The 19,395-nt window shown below is 39.9% G+C and overlaps 1 protein-coding gene across 2 annotated transcripts in view; it reads left to right on the top strand.

Moving 5' to 3' along the window:
- Positions 1-19,395, top strand: part of FSHR (follicle stimulating hormone receptor) — a 206,704-nt gene that overhangs the window by 145,248 nt on the left and 42,061 nt on the right. For both annotated transcript variants that reach the window (XM_011981596.1, XM_011981595.1), the window contains exons 3-4: positions 793-867; positions 3,411-3,485. In XM_011981596.1, the coding sequence (XP_011836986.1) occupies positions 793-867; positions 3,411-3,485 (150 nt within the window). The remainder of the gene's footprint in view (positions 1-792; positions 868-3,410; positions 3,486-19,395) is intronic.

Here is a 19,395-nt window from a genome sequence, read left to right as displayed (position 1 = left end):
TTCCCCTCCCTGTGTCCATGTGTTCTCATTGTTCAGCTCCCACTTGTAAGTGAGAATACGCGGTGTTTGGCTTTCTGTTCCTACATTAGACATTCATGGGACCAACAAACATATGTTCCTTTTAAAAGAGACTGGATTGAGGTCCTCATCTCCCAAAGCCCAACTGGCAGAGAGAAAACAACTCCACGATCTAGGGCAGTGTCACTGAACTACAGCCAATGGGTCAAATCCAGCCTGACACCTGTTTTTATGGATAAAGTTTTATTGGAACACAGGCTAATTCATTCATGTGTTACCTTTGGTTACATTTGGGCTACAATGTCAGTTGAGCAGTTGTGATAGAGACCAAATAACCACAGCAAGGGCAAAAAAATATTTACTATCGAGCCCTGTAAAAATAAAAAATAATAAAAATAAATAAAAAATTAAAAAAAGTTTACTGACCCGTGGTCTAGGGAACTTAAATTTTGTTCTCATCCTGTATTATTTCCTAAATATCTTTAAGCAAATCTCTTCCTTCCTGGACCTCATTTTCTACATCTACAGACTGGATAATCTCCAAGGTGAACCATGGCCTTCAACTTATTCTCCCATTGTTCTTTAAGTTTCAGCCTCCAGTATGTTAGTTTTGTCTCATTACTACAGCTGACTTCTTTGACGGTAGGAAAGGAGTTTTGTGTGTCTCATGAATCCTCCCAGGCACAAGGCTCTATCCTGAGCCCTAAAAATATTCAAGGAGTGTAACTGAACTGGCTTGACTTATATATATACATATATTTTTTTTCTCCACAGAGAGATCTCTCAGAATGATGTCTTGGAGGTGATAGAGGCAGATGTGTTCTCCAGCCTTCCCAAATTACACGAAATGTAAGCAAGAAGCCTGGGGATTTGCTCATGGCCATTCTTGGGAAAAAAAAAACCCTTAAAGTTCTTCTATATTCCTAAGAATATATTCCATGAATATATTCTATATTCCTCAGATCCCTAGATTGTCATTTTAAGATGTCCAAATCAGCCTAAAAGTCACTGTAACATGTCTCTGTCTGGTGATCCAGGCACCAGCTCAGAGGCTAGTCTCAACCTGTTGCCTGCCTGTCATCATTTTGCATCATAGACTCAAGAACTTTGCCCAGTAGCTATGTGCAAGCACCTCCATGTCATCCTTCCATTTAAAGTTATTCTAGTCAAAGCCCAAAATAAGTCCCACATGATGTAATTGAAGTTGGTTAGTCCTGGTCTGACTACTAGCCTACACCATATATTTACCATGAAACCTTAGCCAAGACAGGTAACTATCTGAGACTTAGTTTTCTCATCTGTAAAACTGGAATAATAAAATTACATATATCATAGGATTACTGTGATGAATAAAGGAGATGATAAATGCCAATTAAATCTAGCATATGGACTGGCCTAGAGTGAGTATGTTATAATGATCCTTGGTTCCTCTGCTACTTCAGCCAAATTTACTTTCTCTTGTTGATGTTCCAGTTTTACATAATAGCACTGCTCACACAGATCCACTTCTGTTTCATACCAGTTTAAAATTACTATAAATTAATTCATAGAATCATAGAATATCAAAGCCAGTAGAGACAAAAATTAGTCAACAATTTTTCAAAATATATTCTGTATATCACTAAAAACTCAGGAAATTATTAGGTATTTTTTAAAAAGGTCAAATAAGATTAGGAAATATTAGGTAAATAAGATTAGGAAATATTAGGTAAATAAAATTACATAGATTTGCTTATTATAGGAAAATTTTTCAGAGTCTATAATATGCTAATACGCATTTAGAATCTCCAAGAAAGATACTGTATAAGTGTTTGTCAACTAACATCACTGGAAAGTTTTCTTAGAGACTGTCGATTACCATCTCACAAAATTCCCATGGAACACATTTAGCAAAGCCAATGAACTACCTCCTAATTTTACAGATGAAGAAGGAAAGGCACAGAGAATTTGTAAGACTTCTCTAAGGTCACCTGGCCAAATCCACATGCAAATAAGAACTTGAACATTAATATTTTGACTTTTTATCTTTTTAACAAGGATGAATTTTGTTTTTAGCATTTGCCAAGTATCAGTAGGGGACAAATACACACACACGTGTGTGTGTGCACGGGTGTGTGTGTGAATTTCTTTAGGAATGACACTCAGTCTGTTCATTTGGCAATCCCCCCTCTCCCTTTTACTTCCTTCTACCCACTCTGCCTCCCATCTTCATTTTTCCTCATTGCCTCTGCACTCAATGTTCACCCTCCCCCTCTCCATTACCTTCATGCTTCTTCCTTTCTTCTCTTTCTGCTTGGCCTAGTTGGGAAGAACCCACAGAGATTATCAGAGAAATGAATCAAAGGGCAGCCAGCCCTCTGGGCAAGGTCAAACAGGCATCCCTTGATACATTTCAATGGACAGTGAAGGTAATGGTTTGGGTCTTTCATCTCTTCCTTGCATGAAGAGGTACTCACCTCCATATAGCACTGACTGTACTTAAAATGATTAATTGCCTGGTACTTAGATCTGGGTAGCTACAGGTTACAGCAACATAAAAGCTAATGAAACAGGGAGGAAGTAATTAACAGAGAGCATCTCTGCAAATACACATTGATCCAGCAAGACAAGGAAAGGGCAGGCTCTCTGTGTTGGAATCCAAATGTGAACATGCTCACCTCCAGACTGTTGATCAAGACACAGCACAGGCCAACACAGAGCAGAAGTCACTGCTTTCCATGAGCTCTGAGTGAGCAGCCTCAGTCTACTACATAAAGGGAATCAGTGGCCATTCCCAGCTACTGTATGCTTGGATTTCATGGTTAAAAGCAAAAAGATATCGATTGTTTTTCTCCCAACTTTCTTTTTCTTTGCCATTTCACTCTCTTTTCCTCCAATATCTTTTGGCCCCTCACTCTTTTTCCTTTTCTTCTTTTCACCTCTTTTCCATTTTTCATTGCTCTTTTTCATTACTTTCATTCCTTTTTCTCTTGCCTCCTGACCAGACAAAAGCTCATTTCCCCAGTCTCATTCCTAACCTCTCAGCCTCCTCCAACCCTAGGAGATTCTTACTGGTTAAAGATGCAGCTCTGCTCAGGGTGACGAGAACTCACCCAGCCAATGCTGTGTTTGCCTCCAGTGGACAGGGCCCAGGTAATGAGAATGAAGCAGTGGGGAGACAGGGTTAATATTTAGTTTGCACAGCTTAGTGTAATAAAAGGCACTGCATACTCCCTCAGTATTTATTGAAATGGATGGATGGATGGATGGATGGATGGATGGATGGATGGATGAATAGATGGGCGGATGAATGGATACAATTAATGATTTATTATTTTACTCTGTAAAATGTGAAAAATACTACAGCATTCCTTACCATCAAGATCACTAGTATGTTTTTTCATCTTTTACAGTAGAATTGAAAAGGCCAACAACCTGCTCAACATCAACCCTGAGGCCTTCCAGAACCTTCCCAACCTTCGATATCTGTAAGAACTCATGTACTTTGGTATCCCCACTATGATTAAACTGTGCAACCCTATTTTACCAAAAGGCCCACTTGATACTCTGGGGAGCAATTACTTTTGATCAAGGATGATGGCGGGGGGCAGAAGTGGAGGTGGAGAGATACTTGGTGATGGATTTTAGTTTAGTTGAATGAGCAAATTCTGCTAATATAATTGTTTTTTGTTTTCATTTGCAAAAACAGACATAAGAAATGCCATTTGCATTAATGGGACTGTCACTTGAACCTCTTACAGAACTCAGTCATAATTTAGTGTTAATGAGATGCAATCAAAATTTCTGCTAGCATTTAGCTTGTGACCTTGACTTCAAAGCCATTGTCTCTCTTGTTCTGCATATATGCATTTTTCCCTTGATAAATTACAGCATTTTATTTTGTTTATTTTGTGTGTTTTGGTTAATAACTTAACGTGATATTTTATCAGCAGAGACTCCTAGTGTTTCAGCTCTATCTTTTGGGCCTGCCCCTATCAGCAAAAGCACTGCTTCCTCCACTCAAATGGCTTTCAGATTAGCTGAGTGCTTGACAGAGTCATGAGTGTTATAATAGGACCCCAAAAAATAACAGATAAGAATTTGGTCTCTGGAGTTAAACTTTCTGGGTTTATTTACTAGCTACTGATCACAGGTCGGGACTTAACCTCGCATATTTCCTCATCAAGAGAATGGAAATAACAATGCTTGCATATCTGTTATCTATTAGCATCATAATCATACAAAACCAACCACTTCCCAAAGATAGAGGCTTAAAGCAACAACTATTTATCATTTTTTATCTGTCTGTGAGTTGATCAGTGGAATGGTTCTGCTGATCTGGACTATGTCTGCCCGACCTCAGCTAAGCTCATTCATACATCTATTGTTAATTGGCAGGTCAACTGGAGGTTGGCCACTCCAGATGGTCTCAACTGGGATGACTCAGCCTTCCTCCAAGAGACACTCACTTCTAGCAGGGTAGCATAGTAGGCTTGTTTTCATGGTAATCCCACAGTTCTAAGAGAGACAGCTGAAGATTGCAAGCATCTTAAGGCCAAGATCCTGAATTAGCACACCATCTCTTCTGATGCATTCTATTGGCCAAAACAATTCACTGAATCATCCGGATTCAAAAGGTGAAGATGCTACTTCTTGAGGGGAAAAGCTGCAAAGTCACAGCACAAGGGATAGAGAAGGATACAGAATTGAAGCCACTTTTGCAATCAGTTTAAAATATTTAAACATTTTTGCCCTAGGCCTCTGATAGTAGATGCTCACTAAATATTAGCTATTAATGATATTGTGATTCTGTGCCTAAATTTTCATTCATAAGAACTGGACTTAACTGGTATAATAAGAAACACTGGGCCATGATGTGCCTTAGCTCTCTGAGTGACAACTGAGGGAATAAAAGACTTAATAGAGGACAGTCCGTATGACCTGGAACTTCTGCTCTCTGATAGGTACCCAAGAAAGGGTCTGAAAAAGAAATAAGGTCATCTGCCTCTGAGTTACTGTCAGAGGTAGGCTGGCTTCATGGGCACACAAGTGCATTGTATAGGGCTTTGTGCTCAGGAGGGCCCCCACACTCAGAGGACTGCTGGGTTTCATTCTCTGCTGTCACCATCTTGAAATACTTAAACAAGAGGCTCTGCATTTTCATTTATACTGTATCCCACAAATTATGTAGCCAGTCCTGCTTAAAGGTTAGGGTTATGAGCTCTTCTACTTTCAGGTTTGGGAGTCTTGATCTCCAAGTTGATCATGTTCCTTAGGGACAGAATCTGTGCTATGCTCTCTGCAGAGGCTAACATGACTAGGCACATAGCAGTGGAGGAAATATGTGATAACAGAAAAGGCACGAACCTCAGAATCAGAAAATCTAGGGATTCATCCTGACTCCATCATTCAATAGTTGAGAAATCTTGGGCCAATCACTGGACTTCTGAGAGACACACATGGCTTATATGAGCCTCAAACAAGATTTAGATATGAAAATATTTTGTCAACTACGAAGTGCTCAAAAACATTAATAAATGTATTTGTAGAATAATTATTTCTGGTTGAATACTCAATGTCTACCAGCCCATCCTCAGGAAAATTCTAGTAAGTGTTGAATAATTACGCTGACGATTAAGACTTTCAGCTTTTACCTACAAGTGCTTGGCGTGGGTTCAAAAAGAGGAAGTTGGAGCATGCCTTTGCATTTAAATGAACAGAGTGGAAAAGAAACTATATATGAAAAGCTATGATTTCAGGAGGACTGGAATCCAAATAGAACATTGATATTTATTAGCTAGCTGGTTAATTACTTTCTCTAAACCTCAGTTTCCTTATCTATAAATCGAGTGGGTGTAAAAACCAAATAAGATTGTGCCTTTAATAAAAAATCACTTTGCAAATTTTTTTTGTATAAAAACTATAAAGAACTATAGAAATATAAAATTATTAGTGCCTGTTACCCTTCATTCTTTCTTCCTTTCTCCCAACTCCATCTCTCCCTTCCAGATCCTTCTCTTCCTTTGTTTTAGAAAATGCCAAAGTGGAATATGGGAATCATAGAGCCTTCAGTGACAGAACAAATACTCTCTAGGACATGGAGAGGCATCCCCAGAGGCACTTTCATTCATAAACTATCACATATGGCTAATGCAAAGCACCCCTGCCAAGGACAAACCCAAGAAGAAAACCAGCCCTTCACATAGATATCCCTAGCCTATGATAATGAAAGCATATCTGAGAATGGTGGATTGGAAACAGGTAAATGAGAAATGAGGAATCATTGCAAAATTTGAAGCCAAAGGATTCAGAATTTTACCTCATTATTGGCCAACATCTTGCAGCCAGCACCATTTGTTCTTATTAATGAGAACCCCTTTGGCCCTTCCCTTAGGAGATGAGGGCAGGGGAGATACTTGAACTTGTAAGGATGTGGGCATGGAAAGCACAGCTCCAGACAGAGGAAGGGAGAGAGGGAGATCCTCGGCAGAACAGAGGAAACACAGCTATGCCTTTGCCTCTGAAAAAGGCTGAAATCTGTGCCATCTGCCACTAAGTCCATCCTCTTTGTGTTCTTTTGTCTCACTTTGGGGTGTTGAGTAGTCCTCAGTCCTGTATCAAGTTCACACAAAGTTGGAGGTGACCAATTCCAGCCATATCTTTTTCTGAGAGAAGGTTATTGTTCTCAAGTCATTTTAAACCTCTTCCTTAACTGAAGAAAGAAAAGCACAAGGAAGGATTTGGAAGGGATTATGTCACTGTCAAGGGATTCTCCTTGATTGCTCTGAAAAATAACATATCATTGTCTTAGCCAGTTTGGGCTGCTCTAACAGACAACTGTAGCTTGTGTAGCTTAAACAATAAATCATGGTGCTGGAGGCTGGAAGCCCAAGATCAGGATGCCAGCTGGCCAGTTCTTGATAAGGGCCCTCTTCCTGGTTTGCAGACAGCCATCTTTCCATTGTATCTTCACATGGCCTTACCTTGGTGCATATACACACAGAGAGAGATCCCATGTCTCCTCCTGTTTTTGTAAGGGCATTCATCCTATCATGAGGGTCTTACCCTTATGATCTTATCTAACTCTAATTACCTTTCAAAGGCTCCACCTCTAAATATCATCACATTGAGGGTTAGATACCAACATATAAATTTGGGGAGGACACAAACGTTCAGTTCATAGCAGTTATGTAATTCTACACTGTATGAAATGTTTGCACATCCACTGTTATGTAAATCTCCCATTAGGGAGTTGAGACTAAGAGTTGTCTATCTTAAGGCTTTGACTTATTGTCCAGGGTGGACCTTTCCCAGCTGTGTACTCCTCCTCAGTGTACGGCAACTCTGCCCTCCAAAGGCACTTCTATGCAATAAATAAATAAATAATATATATAAAATTTATTATATATATAATATATTATACATATATACATATATATTATATATTGTATATTATATATGTTGTATACAATATTATATATATTGTATATTATATATGTAATATATATTCAGGGCTAAGACTCTAGAACTTTGAAATATTTTCCAAACTGCTTAGAGGGATCACCTAAACTCATAGGTGGTCCTCTAAATCTGAAAGATTTTGTCAGGGAAACAAAACCTAGTTAAGCTTCCATCTTACACTAGTTAGCTTGGGCTGCCATAACAAAATGCCATATGCTGAATAAATTAAACAACACAAATTAATTTCTGACAGTTCTAGAGACTGGGAAGTCCAAGAGGTACTGGCCAATTTGGTTCCTGGCTGGCAGACAACTGCCTTCTCCGTGTGTCCTCAAATAGTACAAAGAGTGACAGTGAGAAAGTAGGTTGGGTAGGGGAGAGAGAGAGAGAGAGACATGGGTGGAGAGAAAGGCCAAAGAGAGACTTGAGTGAGCAAGAGTGAGTTTCTGGTGTCTTTTCTTATATAATGACAATAATCCTAACACGTTAGAGCCCTACTCTTATGACCTCATTTAACCTTAATTACCTACCAGAAGTTCTATTTCCAAATACAGTTACAGTGGGGATTAGAGTTTTAACAACTGAGTTTTGAGAGAACACAGTTCAGTCCATAGCATATCTTCCATGCTTATTTTCATCTGAGCAGCAGTCCTCACACCTTCATGATCCACAGCAGCCAGGTAGAGGTAGATGGCAACAATTTCAGATATTCTTTGGGATGATGAACTACTTGCTTCAAGACAAAGAAAAAATGCAAAATGGATGAAGGAATTCAGTGGGGACCAGTAGGATTGAGTTGTTGGTTTTGTTTCATTTTTTTTTTTTTCTTAAGCCAGGATAAATGTTAATCATCACAGCCACTGAAGCAGGAGATTACAAGGGGTAGGGGTGAGTTGCTATTTGACTTGAATGTCCTAATTGTTGCACACGTGTACTTAAAAAGGTTGTTCTGAAGTTCTCCCTGTTGATGCCATTTCATGCTGCTCATTTGATGGCACAGAATTCAAGACAACTAGAAATCAGTGCTCTTCATCAATGCCTTCATGCTTCACTGAGGAACTTTAAGTGGTTAGGAAAAAAAAAAACTCATGAATAAAGAAATGTTCAACTTGAAGAATATGCATCAAAGGATTCATCTGGCTGGATTTTTTTGAGTCAATATTGTATTTACAGGCAATATTTCTTTCTTTACTGCTCTGCCTTCCTGGAGCTGACCTTTTGTGTATGAAAGATTATCTATTGATCTGTAAATAACATTTACACAATATTTTCTTGCCTTTGCATCCTGTCAAAGTAATTCTCAGGCAGCTGGATGTTTCTCTTTGCTGCTCAATAAACCATAATTCCATTTTAGCAAACCTTCCACACAGTGCTGTAGGCCCCACCCCCATGCCCCACTGACAACCATCTTCCACTCAGATGTGGACCTGTTAGACCTCATTTGATTACTGTTAATGGCTGCCACGACATCTCCTTTCTTCAGGTGGGAACAATTCCAGGAGATTCTTCACTGGGACTCCACTTAACAATCTGGGCTGTTTCTTTCCCAACCCTCTGCTAAGTCCCTCTCTCTCTTTTCTGTGTTCGTCCCTTAAATTTAATTTGGTAGGAGTATTAAAAGTAGCTTTTCTGGTTATAAAAGCTGAACTGCTTTTGGAGGTAGCACAGCAAAGGGACAGAGGGCAGGGAGTCAAGAGGCAGCTCAGAGTAGCAAGGAAGCACGTCAGTGCCACCTGTCTGGGCACAGGTCTCAGCTCCTTCCCTTATTAGCTGCATAAGCTTGCATAATTGGCTTAACTTTTCTTTCTGAAAAGTAGAAAATTTAACATTGCCTGCATCACTGAGTTGTGTTCATTGAGTTAAAACAAATGTTTAGACAAATGATTGACATTCGGAAAATTCACAACAAATGTTATCCATTCTTATTAAATTCCTGACCCTGACATTTACTAGTTAAGGGTGCCCATGCAAGAGACTTCATCTCTTTGTACCTCAGCTCTCTCCTCTGCTTAAAAAAAAAAGAGGAAAAAAAATTTATGATAATTACTACCTTTTAAGACTGGTGTAGGATTAAAAGAGATACTGATTGTAAAGCTTCTGGTATATCATCCAGTCACAATAAATGTTTCTGATTTGATGATGATCATGATGATGGTGGTGATGGTAGTGATGATGTCTCTTTTCCTTTCCATTATTCCTAAGGTTTTGAAGGCTTCTTTAACTGCTTCTTTAGGACAAAATCTACTACTCAGCATTCTATCACAGAAACACATCATTCATGTTTCTCAAAAGACAAAAGGAGCCTTCTTACAGAACGCTTGACATATCCAAAAAGGTCCTTCCAACAAGCAAAACTACATTATCCTGCAGAATTCTCAAAGTTCTTAACCCTTTTATGTTTATTTTATTTTCCACACTAGTGGACCACAAACTCCCTTGCCATCCCCATTCAAAATAATTCCAGTTTTTTACACAAACAGCTGGTTGAATAATGCCGCCCATTTTTATGTTTGTTTATAATTTAACACTTATCATCCTTTGCTGCTTTTGAACCTGAACAATCCACAGGGTAGGCGGAACACACAGCCATTTTATAGGAGATGTAAGCTGACTTGTCTATAGTCCTTGGTTATAGGGTTCTTCCGACAGGAGGATGCAATGTCCCTACAAAGTGAATCATTTTTCTACTTTTGGTGCTTAGCTATGTTTTCTTCTCTATGATGTTGGAAAAAGAGCCATACTTGGACTCATTTTTAGAAGTTATGGTAGCCATGTGCATGGTGGAAAGGCCTGGTGCCTCCCCATTTCTCCTCCATCCTTTTTGAAGTGAATTGACCAATCAGTAAGTACTCATTCACTCAGCCAATCATTCAACAATCAAATACTGAGGTCATACTACACCCCAGGCTTTGTTGTAGCTGTTAGTCTATCCAACTAAAATGTAAGCTCTATAAGGGCAGAGGCTTCATTTGTCCTGTCAAACAATATTGGATAATGTCAGGTGGTGATGGTGCTATGAAGAAAAATAAAGCAGGAAAAGTAGAGAGTCATGCTTTAGACAGGGTGGTTGAGAAAGGATGAAAGGGATGGCTTGTATGAGATATAGGAGATATCAATGGACAGCTGTCACTTCAAGGAGCTCAGTCCTTTGGGGAGAAAAGACTATCAAACGTTAACCTCTGGAAATAGCAATACCTCTGTAGAGCTGTCACTGATCCTGAATGACAAGACTGACCCAGTGCCTTAGGCCAGACTAGTTAGGGAAAGCTTGTTGTGGGCTTCTTGGAGGTAACACAGCTGGAACTTCAGTGACAAATATGATTTGGAAAGACATAAAAGAAGAATAAATTTCCTGTGAAAGACAGAAGTGAGTACTGTAAATGTATAGAATGAAAGAACCATGGAGATTATAAAGGATGAAAAGAAACTGAGTCCCAACTAAAAAGAAGGTGTGTACTGGGAATGAGTATGACTAGATTTGGATGGATTGGGTTGGGTAAGATTGGGAGAAAAATTAAGGCAGAGAAGTTTAGGCCTAAGGCAGTAGGAAAAAATAAGTTATAACACATTCTTGAGCAGCAGAGTGACGTAATGAGAATGATTTGGACTGTAAGTTGACCAATAGCAGGGTACAGACTATACTATAGGGAGACCTGTTAAGGGGCATGTATTAGTCAGGGTTTTCTAGAGGGACAGAACTAATACATTAGATGTATACATAAAGGGGAGTTTATTAAGTAGTATTAACTCACACAATCACAAGGTCCTTCAATAGGCCATCTGCAAGCTGAGGAGAAAGGAAGCCAGTCTGAGTCCCAAAGCTGAAGAACTTGTAGTCTAATGTTTGAGGGCAGGAAGTATCCAGCATGGGAGAAAGATATAGCCTGGGAGGCTAAGCCAGTCTAACCTTTTCACGTTTTTCTGCCTGCTTTATATGCTGGCCATGCTAGCAGCTGATCAGATGATACCCACCCAGATTAAGGGTGGGTCTGCCTTTCCCAGCCCGCTGACTCAAATGTTAATCTCCTTTGGCAACACTTTTACAAACACACCCAAGATCAATACTTTGCATCCTTCAATCCATTCAAGTTGACACTCAATATTAACCGTCACAGGGCAGGTGACATAATCCAGGGATACAGTAATGGTGGCACCTAGAGGGATAGAAAGGCATGGTTCAATGGGGACACACTTCTAAAACAGAATCACTGGAATATGTTTTACGTCTGGGTCAGACATGTATCTAAGTGGTTGCAGCGATTTTTCTTTTCCCACTCACTTTCAGTAACCCCTAAAAGCCTCTCTTCCCCCAGTACCTCCTCCTAAGCACTTCCTACACAGAGTCATCCTGCAGATATCACTCCTCGAGAATCCAGTCATCTTATACAGGACTGTGATTACAGTGAAGAAATTATTAGCCATCTCCCCGGCTGGCAGTGTTGCAAGTATCTAAGGATGTTGCCATGACTACAAGGATGTTTGGGCACAATCGAGATTTACAATTGCTTCTTTTATCAGTAATCTGTCTGGCAGAGCCAACTTTGCCTACTGTTGTCAACTCTAGGAAAATGTGGCCAGTTTTTCCTTCCAGAACACTGATGTTCAAGATGAGATTTCAGCCCAAGCATGTCATCTCCAGGAGGCAAGGACTATCTCTTGACTGCAAAGGTGGTGACAATTTTCATGCTGCTTACCCTTCCTCCCTGTTCTCCTCTAACCTGTTCAGTATGCGTTCTCCTGAAAGAAGCCCAAGTTCTTTCCATCAGCAAAGAGATCACTTGATCCATCAATTTATATCAACATATTCAGATTCTGATATTCTCCTTTCAAGAAGAATTTGCATTCTGAAATTGGAACCTGAAAAAGGTAATGCTAAATCCAAGAGTTGGTAGTGATGGACTCCATGGCAGGGGGACTTCCAAGAGGGAAGAAAATTTCTACAGGACCCACTCAAATAGCACATAGGTGACCACCTACTCTACCCATTTGCAGATTCGATGCACTTTTATTTTCATAGGATATGCCTTCTTACAAGGCAGTTGTATCCTTACCTCATTAATTTTGAAATAAGACCTGTCTCTCTTTCATCACCAGAAATCAGATATAAGGACAAGTCTAGAGAGGATTAGGTGAGAAGCAAGTCTCAGATTAGCCTAGTAAAGCTCAGCTCTAATTTTTTTCTTATTGCTATATCATCCTCATCAGACACCCCCCATCAACCAGTGATATACTAATCTCTTCAGGTCTCAGTTTCTTTATCCGCAAACTGAAAATAACAAAATATGCTTCAAGAGCCTAGTCAAATGAGGAAAATGGAAAATCCTCTAAGATCTACTCTAGCCCTCAAGTGCTTAGTTTCTGAACTGTGATCTTCATGAATCTGGGGCTCCCAGTATCACTGCCTGTCCTGAGATCATCATATTCGAGCCCCACATGAGGGGCCCTGTATGGAAAGAGGAAGTAATTCTGTAAGATAAGAACATTTAGCATCTTGCGGACCACTTCATTTCCCAGCTCCTCTTCCCTAGGATTCAAATGTTGACATCATGCAGAAGCAGTGAGAAGCTTAAATCAGCTGTAAATTACTCATAAATTAAGTACAGCTAAAGTGCACCTCCTAGAGCTAAAGGACAGTCATAGATGTATCCCTGCCACCCCAGTCCCTGACAAATGAGAACCACCACCTCAGCAGAGCCTGAGAGGCATTGGATGTGGAAATGATGTTTAAGAGGCAGAAAGCACCCAGCAGTCATTAGAGCTGGCCTGGGAAGGAGAAATCCTTGGCAGGGCCTGCCTGGGGCACAAGCAGAATGACAGCTTGGACAGTGGAAACTGAAGAGACATTAGGCAAATACCCCACACCCCCATAGAAAATAAACTGCTGCCTCTTATTCCACTACTAAAGCCTCATATTGGGAGGTTTAAAAGGTATCTTTGTCCTTACAGACCCTTTTAGATTTGCAATTATCCCTGGGACAGGCCACACATTAAAAGCTACCCATCTCCATGGGGATGGGCCAGAAGAGGCAGGGCAGGGCAGCAAGGGTAGTCAGGACATAGAGAGAAAGGAGAGTGTCACTCAGGTTAACTCAACCAGATTCTGCACTACTCCAGGGGGTGGGGGTGGAGGACCACGTTTTCTCCATCACTATATCCCCAGCGCAGGGAGGGAGGATTACTCATTTTTTTCTTTTATAGAAACCTGGCTGTGATCCAGATTCTTGCACCTGGTTCTCGCCCCACTCTGAAATACTTGCTGAGAGAGACCCACTTTTTCCTTGCTTCCATCTATTTGTTCATCTCTTCTACTTTATCTTTCATAACATGTGTTCTTAGGCTATAAGATCCTGGTACAGGAACGTTTTAGCTGAATTGTCCCAGCTGCCCCCAAACTGTTGATTTATCCTTCTGGGAAGGACGTTGTCTTCCCCAAGGGCAAATATGCAGGAGGAATGCATCCAGGACTCACAAGTCAGCCAGATCAGGACCAGGAAACCATGAAGTAGCTGGAGATTTCCCCACTAGATCCCACTGACATCCAATCCAGAGCAAGGGCCGTGTCCAATTTAATCTCTAGGCCCCCACAGAATACAGGGTCTGCACACAGTGACCCTTCATGAGAATGTGGGCCGGAGTGGTTGAAACCTTTTTGTTTGGGTAGAGAGAGGGGAGCAGCTGCTGTTTTTAGAGAAATATCTTGGGGCGTCACAGAGTGTGAACACTGAAGTGACAAATGCTCCACAGAAGAGTATTTTCATCTTCAACAGACATCACAAAAATGTTCTGCTGTGGTTTAATCACGAGCTCACCCACAGCAAACAATCCACAAATAACATCTAGTTCAAGAGGCAGTGAGCTTTTCCCTCACCCATTTGGAATTCAAAGATAGCAGTGCTAAGAAGAGAGAGCCTGGCATGCTCGAAGGACTTGCAAGGGAAGCAGCTAGGCAACCTCCCTCACAATGATCATCCATCATGGTCTCTCTGGACAATGACCAAACCACGGGAGCCACATAGACACAGATTCATTCAGCCAGACATCAGGGATAAGCTCTTTTCTTTACAGGAAAACCAAAGACCCAGGTTCCAGCCCTGGCCCTGCCTGTGAGAACTTTTAAGCAAGTAACAGGGCCTCCTGGGGTGATATGGTCTGGCTCTGTGTCCCCACCCAAATATCATCTTGATTTGTAATCCGAACTGTAATTCCCAATGTTGGGGAGGGACCTCATGGGAAGTAGTTGAATCATGGGGGCTGCTACCCTCCATGCTGTTCTTGTGATAGTGAGCGAGTTCTCACAAGATCTGATGGTATTGTAATGGGCTTTTCCCCTTTGCTTGGCACTTCTTCTTGCTGCCACCATGTGAAGACGGCGTGTTTGCTCCCCCTTTCTCCATGACTGTAAGTTTCCTGAGGCCTCCTCAGCCCTGAGGAACTGTGAGTCAATTAAACCTCTCTCTTTTATAAGTTACCCAATCTCAGGTATTTCTTCATAGCAGCATGAGAATGGACTAATACACTGGGCCTCAAGGAAAATGGACAAAAAAAAAAAAAAAAACCTACCTCATTCTTAATAAAAGGTTATTGTAAAGAGAAAAGAGGAAGGAAGGGGCAAAATGAAACTGGGTGTGGGAACATGCTGAAACTTAAAAGCAATGAACAAATGCAAGCACTGCTAGTTGTATTAAGGCATTGCTGGATGATATGGGCATGAGTAACAAATCATAATGCAAAAAGCACTTTTACTTTGTATTAATTAACTAGTCTTACAAAAGACCTGTGAAATTTTTACTGGTGGCTCCATTTTACAGATAAGAAGCTTGAGGTTCAGAAATGCTGACTGAATTCCCCGAACTTACAAAATGGGATTAAGAAATTATACTGGGGTTAATGAGTGCAGCACACCAACATGGCACATGTATACATATGTAACAAACCTGCACGTTGTGCACATGTACCCTAGAACTTAAAGTATAATAATAAAAAAAAAAAAAAGAAATTATACTGAGGAAGAAGGCCCAGGGACACTGAGCTTACTGAGCATCTACTAGATGGCAGACTCTGAACTAAGCATTCTGTTCACACAAGTTACCTTCCAATCTTCTAAAACAGTGAGGGATGCATTTTTTCCAATCTACAGATGAGGTCTTTGAAACTCAGAGATTACAGAGTTGATAGAATTGGGAACTGAAAGCAGGAATGTCAGATTCCAACCCAGTTAATCCTGCATTCCAACACAGCACAGCTAGAGAGATGTAGAATGTGGATGAAGCCAACGTCAGTGTGCCCAGTGCTCAGAGCACAATATTGACACCTTATTAATATGTTTGCCACTTGGAATTTGTGATCATCTTCTTGGGCTACGTTGAAGTGTACCTAAGAAATAGCTTTCTAAATAATTAATATTAGAAATGAGTTGTGGGAAGGGTGTGCAAACTGTTTAAAATATTAACTCTTGTGCAACTCCCTTATGTAATTTAAAAGTAATTGCTTGCCACAAATTGGTACTTTGATTAAAGTTATTCTAATATCAGCAACCAAGAAGGTCTCAAAAGGTTGCTGCTTGGCAACTCTGTTAGCTGTGAATCTCACCTAGAGATATCTTTAGGTTTTAAAAGTTCTTATACAGCCAATGCAGTATGTTGGAAGCAACATCACCAAGAGGCAGGGGAGCCAGAGTGCCTGGGTTCAGGTTCCATCTGTTCTACTGTCTACCAGACAAGCTATAATAATTTGACCTCTCCAAGCCTCAGTTTTCTTATCTATAAAATAGAGCTTATAATAGTACCTTCTTCATAGGGTTATGGGCAGGATTAAATGACTTTAATACAGGTAAGGCATGTACAATGGTGTCTAGCTTGTAGCAATGAAATAGGTTAGTATTAACCATTATTATTTCTGGCTCAGATCTAGAGATTTTGAGCAGGTCAGTTACTCTCTCTGAGCCTTGCCTCTCTTATCAGTAAAATGGTAATCATAAGTATGCTCACCTTAGAAGCCTACTGTAAAGTCAAATGAGATCATATGAAATACCTTTGTCAGGTATGTGCTACACAAATAATAAGGCAAGTTTATTTTCAAGTCTTTTTTTCTTAGGAGAAAAATCTGGGTCAGATTTGTGACCTCTAGGAGTGTGGTTCCTTTTCAGTTAGCAGCGTTCTGGTCTATTGCCACTTTAGCCAGCCTCTCACTCAGTCCAAATTCAGACACTGGTCACTGTGTTCCTCAAGCTGGAGGGGGCAGCTATGAAACTTTCTGCAGGATCTTTTTAAAGTTCCTCTTTCAACGTAAGTGAAGGAGCAAGCAGCCCCCACCCTTTCCATGGTACAGGAATAGGAAAGGAAAAATCTACAGCTTTCTCCAGAAACCCTTCTCACAAAGTCTCTCCCCGAATTTAACTCTCCACACTGCCCAATGTGCATGAGAGGTTAGGAATTGTGTAAATGGTTTCCAGAAACCTGGAATGTGACATTTCTTCTACTGTTGTGTCTCAGGGAAAACTCCAACTATGACATTGGCTACACTGAGCTCTGCCTTAGCCACGGAGGTACCCTATAGCTTGCTCCAAGTTAAAAGCACAAACAACATCAATAGTGACAGCTACACGGTAGCCCATCACAAACTTTCATTTATTTATTTTTTTACATTCAAGTCAGGCCTATTTTCTCAAAGATTTCTCCTAGGTTTAGGAGAACCTAAGAGTTTCTCAAAGGTTTCTCCTTCCCTTTTGACTTAGTTTGCCATGATTCTTGTTACCGTAATCTGGTTATATGTAGAAGTTAATTGTTGGACTAGGGGTAGGAAACTGACCTTGTGACTGATACCATTTACAACCCTAGCGTAGTTATACAGAGTCCCTTGCTTTACCCCCCCTAGTTATAATCTAAGAGGTCCGTCCTAAAATGTGCAAACTTGCTGGTGGAGAGTAAACCAAAGTTCACTGGACATAGTCTGCCCTTTCACCAATACAGTTCTGATTTTGTGTATTGTGAACTTTCTGATATACATCATGGTAGAAGAATGGAGTGTGCTGACTGATGGAACACTCTTCCTAAGAGAGAGTTTACCAACCATGTCCTAATAGAATAGCCTTTTTAAAGAATTAGTCTACAGTAACAGAAGTTGGCATGAATGCTTTAGCTTTTAGCAGAGCTTCCAAGGTTGAACTAGAAAACACCAAACTCAGGATATGCTATATAATGAAGTGGGAGTCCAAAGTCACTATGTCTGGGGAAAGCAAGCATACTATTTCCTTCTCTTGGAAATTTATAATAAATAATATCATGGTGAAGTCTCTGAGAATCCTGCAGGAAAGAAGCTGCTTAATTAACGTTATTAACTTATTAACCCAGAATTCCCCAAACATATTTGAGCATTGTAGCATTTCATCCATAAACAAAGTGTTTGTACTTCTGGAAATACCGTTTCTAGAGAAATGCTCAGTTTCTAAGTTGGAAGGCATCGTAGAGGTTATGGAGGCCAAGGCCTTCCTAAACCCTTCAATACAGTTACTTGGACATAGTAACTCTATGGTTGCATACATAGGGAACCACATGCTTATCAGTACAATCAATTTCTTCTTGGGCAACTCTCATAATGAATTAGAATCTGTCTTTAAGGTAAGACAACAATAAGCACCCACATATTACATTAAGAAAGATCTAAATTCAGCCTCTAGCTCTGCTTCTCCTTATGTGACTTTGAGAAAGCTACTGGACTTCTGTCAGCTGAGCATCCTCAACTCTAATATGAGGATGGTAACGGTACCTGTCTCCTAAGGTAATGGAGAGGAATACATTAAATGATCAATAGTAAGTGCTTGGTGCGGTACCTGGTACATAGGAAGTGTTCAATAAATGTTGACCATTATTATTATGAATCCCATATCTACTTTCCAGAACAGAACAGCACATATCTATTACCATTTCCACCTGGCAGCTCTTCAGAGTCACAGGCTTCTCTTCCCAAGCAAAGTATCCTATGCACTGGACAGTACGATCTTGACTCCTCGCCCCATCAGCGAACAAACACACAAACAAAGCATATGTCTCCAAATAAGTTTATTGATAAAGTAGATACACATATGACTGCAGTCTTGTGTGCATTACCATACACAAAAATATTTTAAAAAATGAAATCAAGATGAATAATATGCTTCGACATTTTCATCTTCTCTTATATACCATTTCACATAGCACAAAAGCCTGTTGTGCTCTCACTAAATATAATAACAATATTTTAGAGAAAGAAATTTCATGGGATGTGCTTCATTATTGTTTTAATCCTTAGTTTTAGAGGTCTTGTAATATTAGATTTTAACAGCTGTCAAAGCTGAGAACAAAACTTCACTAAAATAGGTAGATCCAATGGAAGAACAGCTCTATACATATACTCGCTGAGTCATCAAACGTAGTGTTTATACCCCTTTTATGCAAATACTTTTGTAAACTTCAGCTAGTATATTTTTTCCCTAATGTCAGTCAGATGTTCTGGCTGACGTTAGGGAAAAAATACACTAACTGAATTTTACTAGTACCTGGAAACTACCTGGAAAATGTTGAATTTCTTATATTTTTAATGAAAGCATTCAAAACTCCATGAAAAACAAACTGGTTAGAAAATTGCATTTCCTTATGTTTAAAATATATACTATGAGAGTTCTCACACATAATGGCATACATCACTTTCAGCAACAAACTAACAATTTCCATACATTTTTCCCAATGCTTTATCCATAGCACAGATTTTTTTTTCGAAACCTATTGCCTTCCTCCTCATTAATATATCACCTTTCACTTAACAAGACAAATCAAGTGTGTCTAATTAGAAAATATCTGCTTTGTACCATTATTTCTGACAGCCATTTGTCATAGAAAAACAACAAATTTAGATCACTTGTCTTTTTGTAAAAAAAAAAAAAAAAAAATGTGTAAGTCATCT

The sequence above is a fragment of the Mandrillus leucophaeus genome, unplaced genomic scaffold (genome assembly GCF_000951045.1).
Source record: "Mandrillus leucophaeus isolate KB7577 unplaced genomic scaffold, Mleu.le_1.0 Scaffold229, whole genome shotgun sequence".
Taxonomy (NCBI): domain Eukaryota; kingdom Metazoa; phylum Chordata; class Mammalia; order Primates; family Cercopithecidae; genus Mandrillus; species Mandrillus leucophaeus.
The sequence above is the reverse complement of the archived record's forward strand: the minus strand, read 5'-3'. Positions and strand labels throughout refer to the sequence as shown.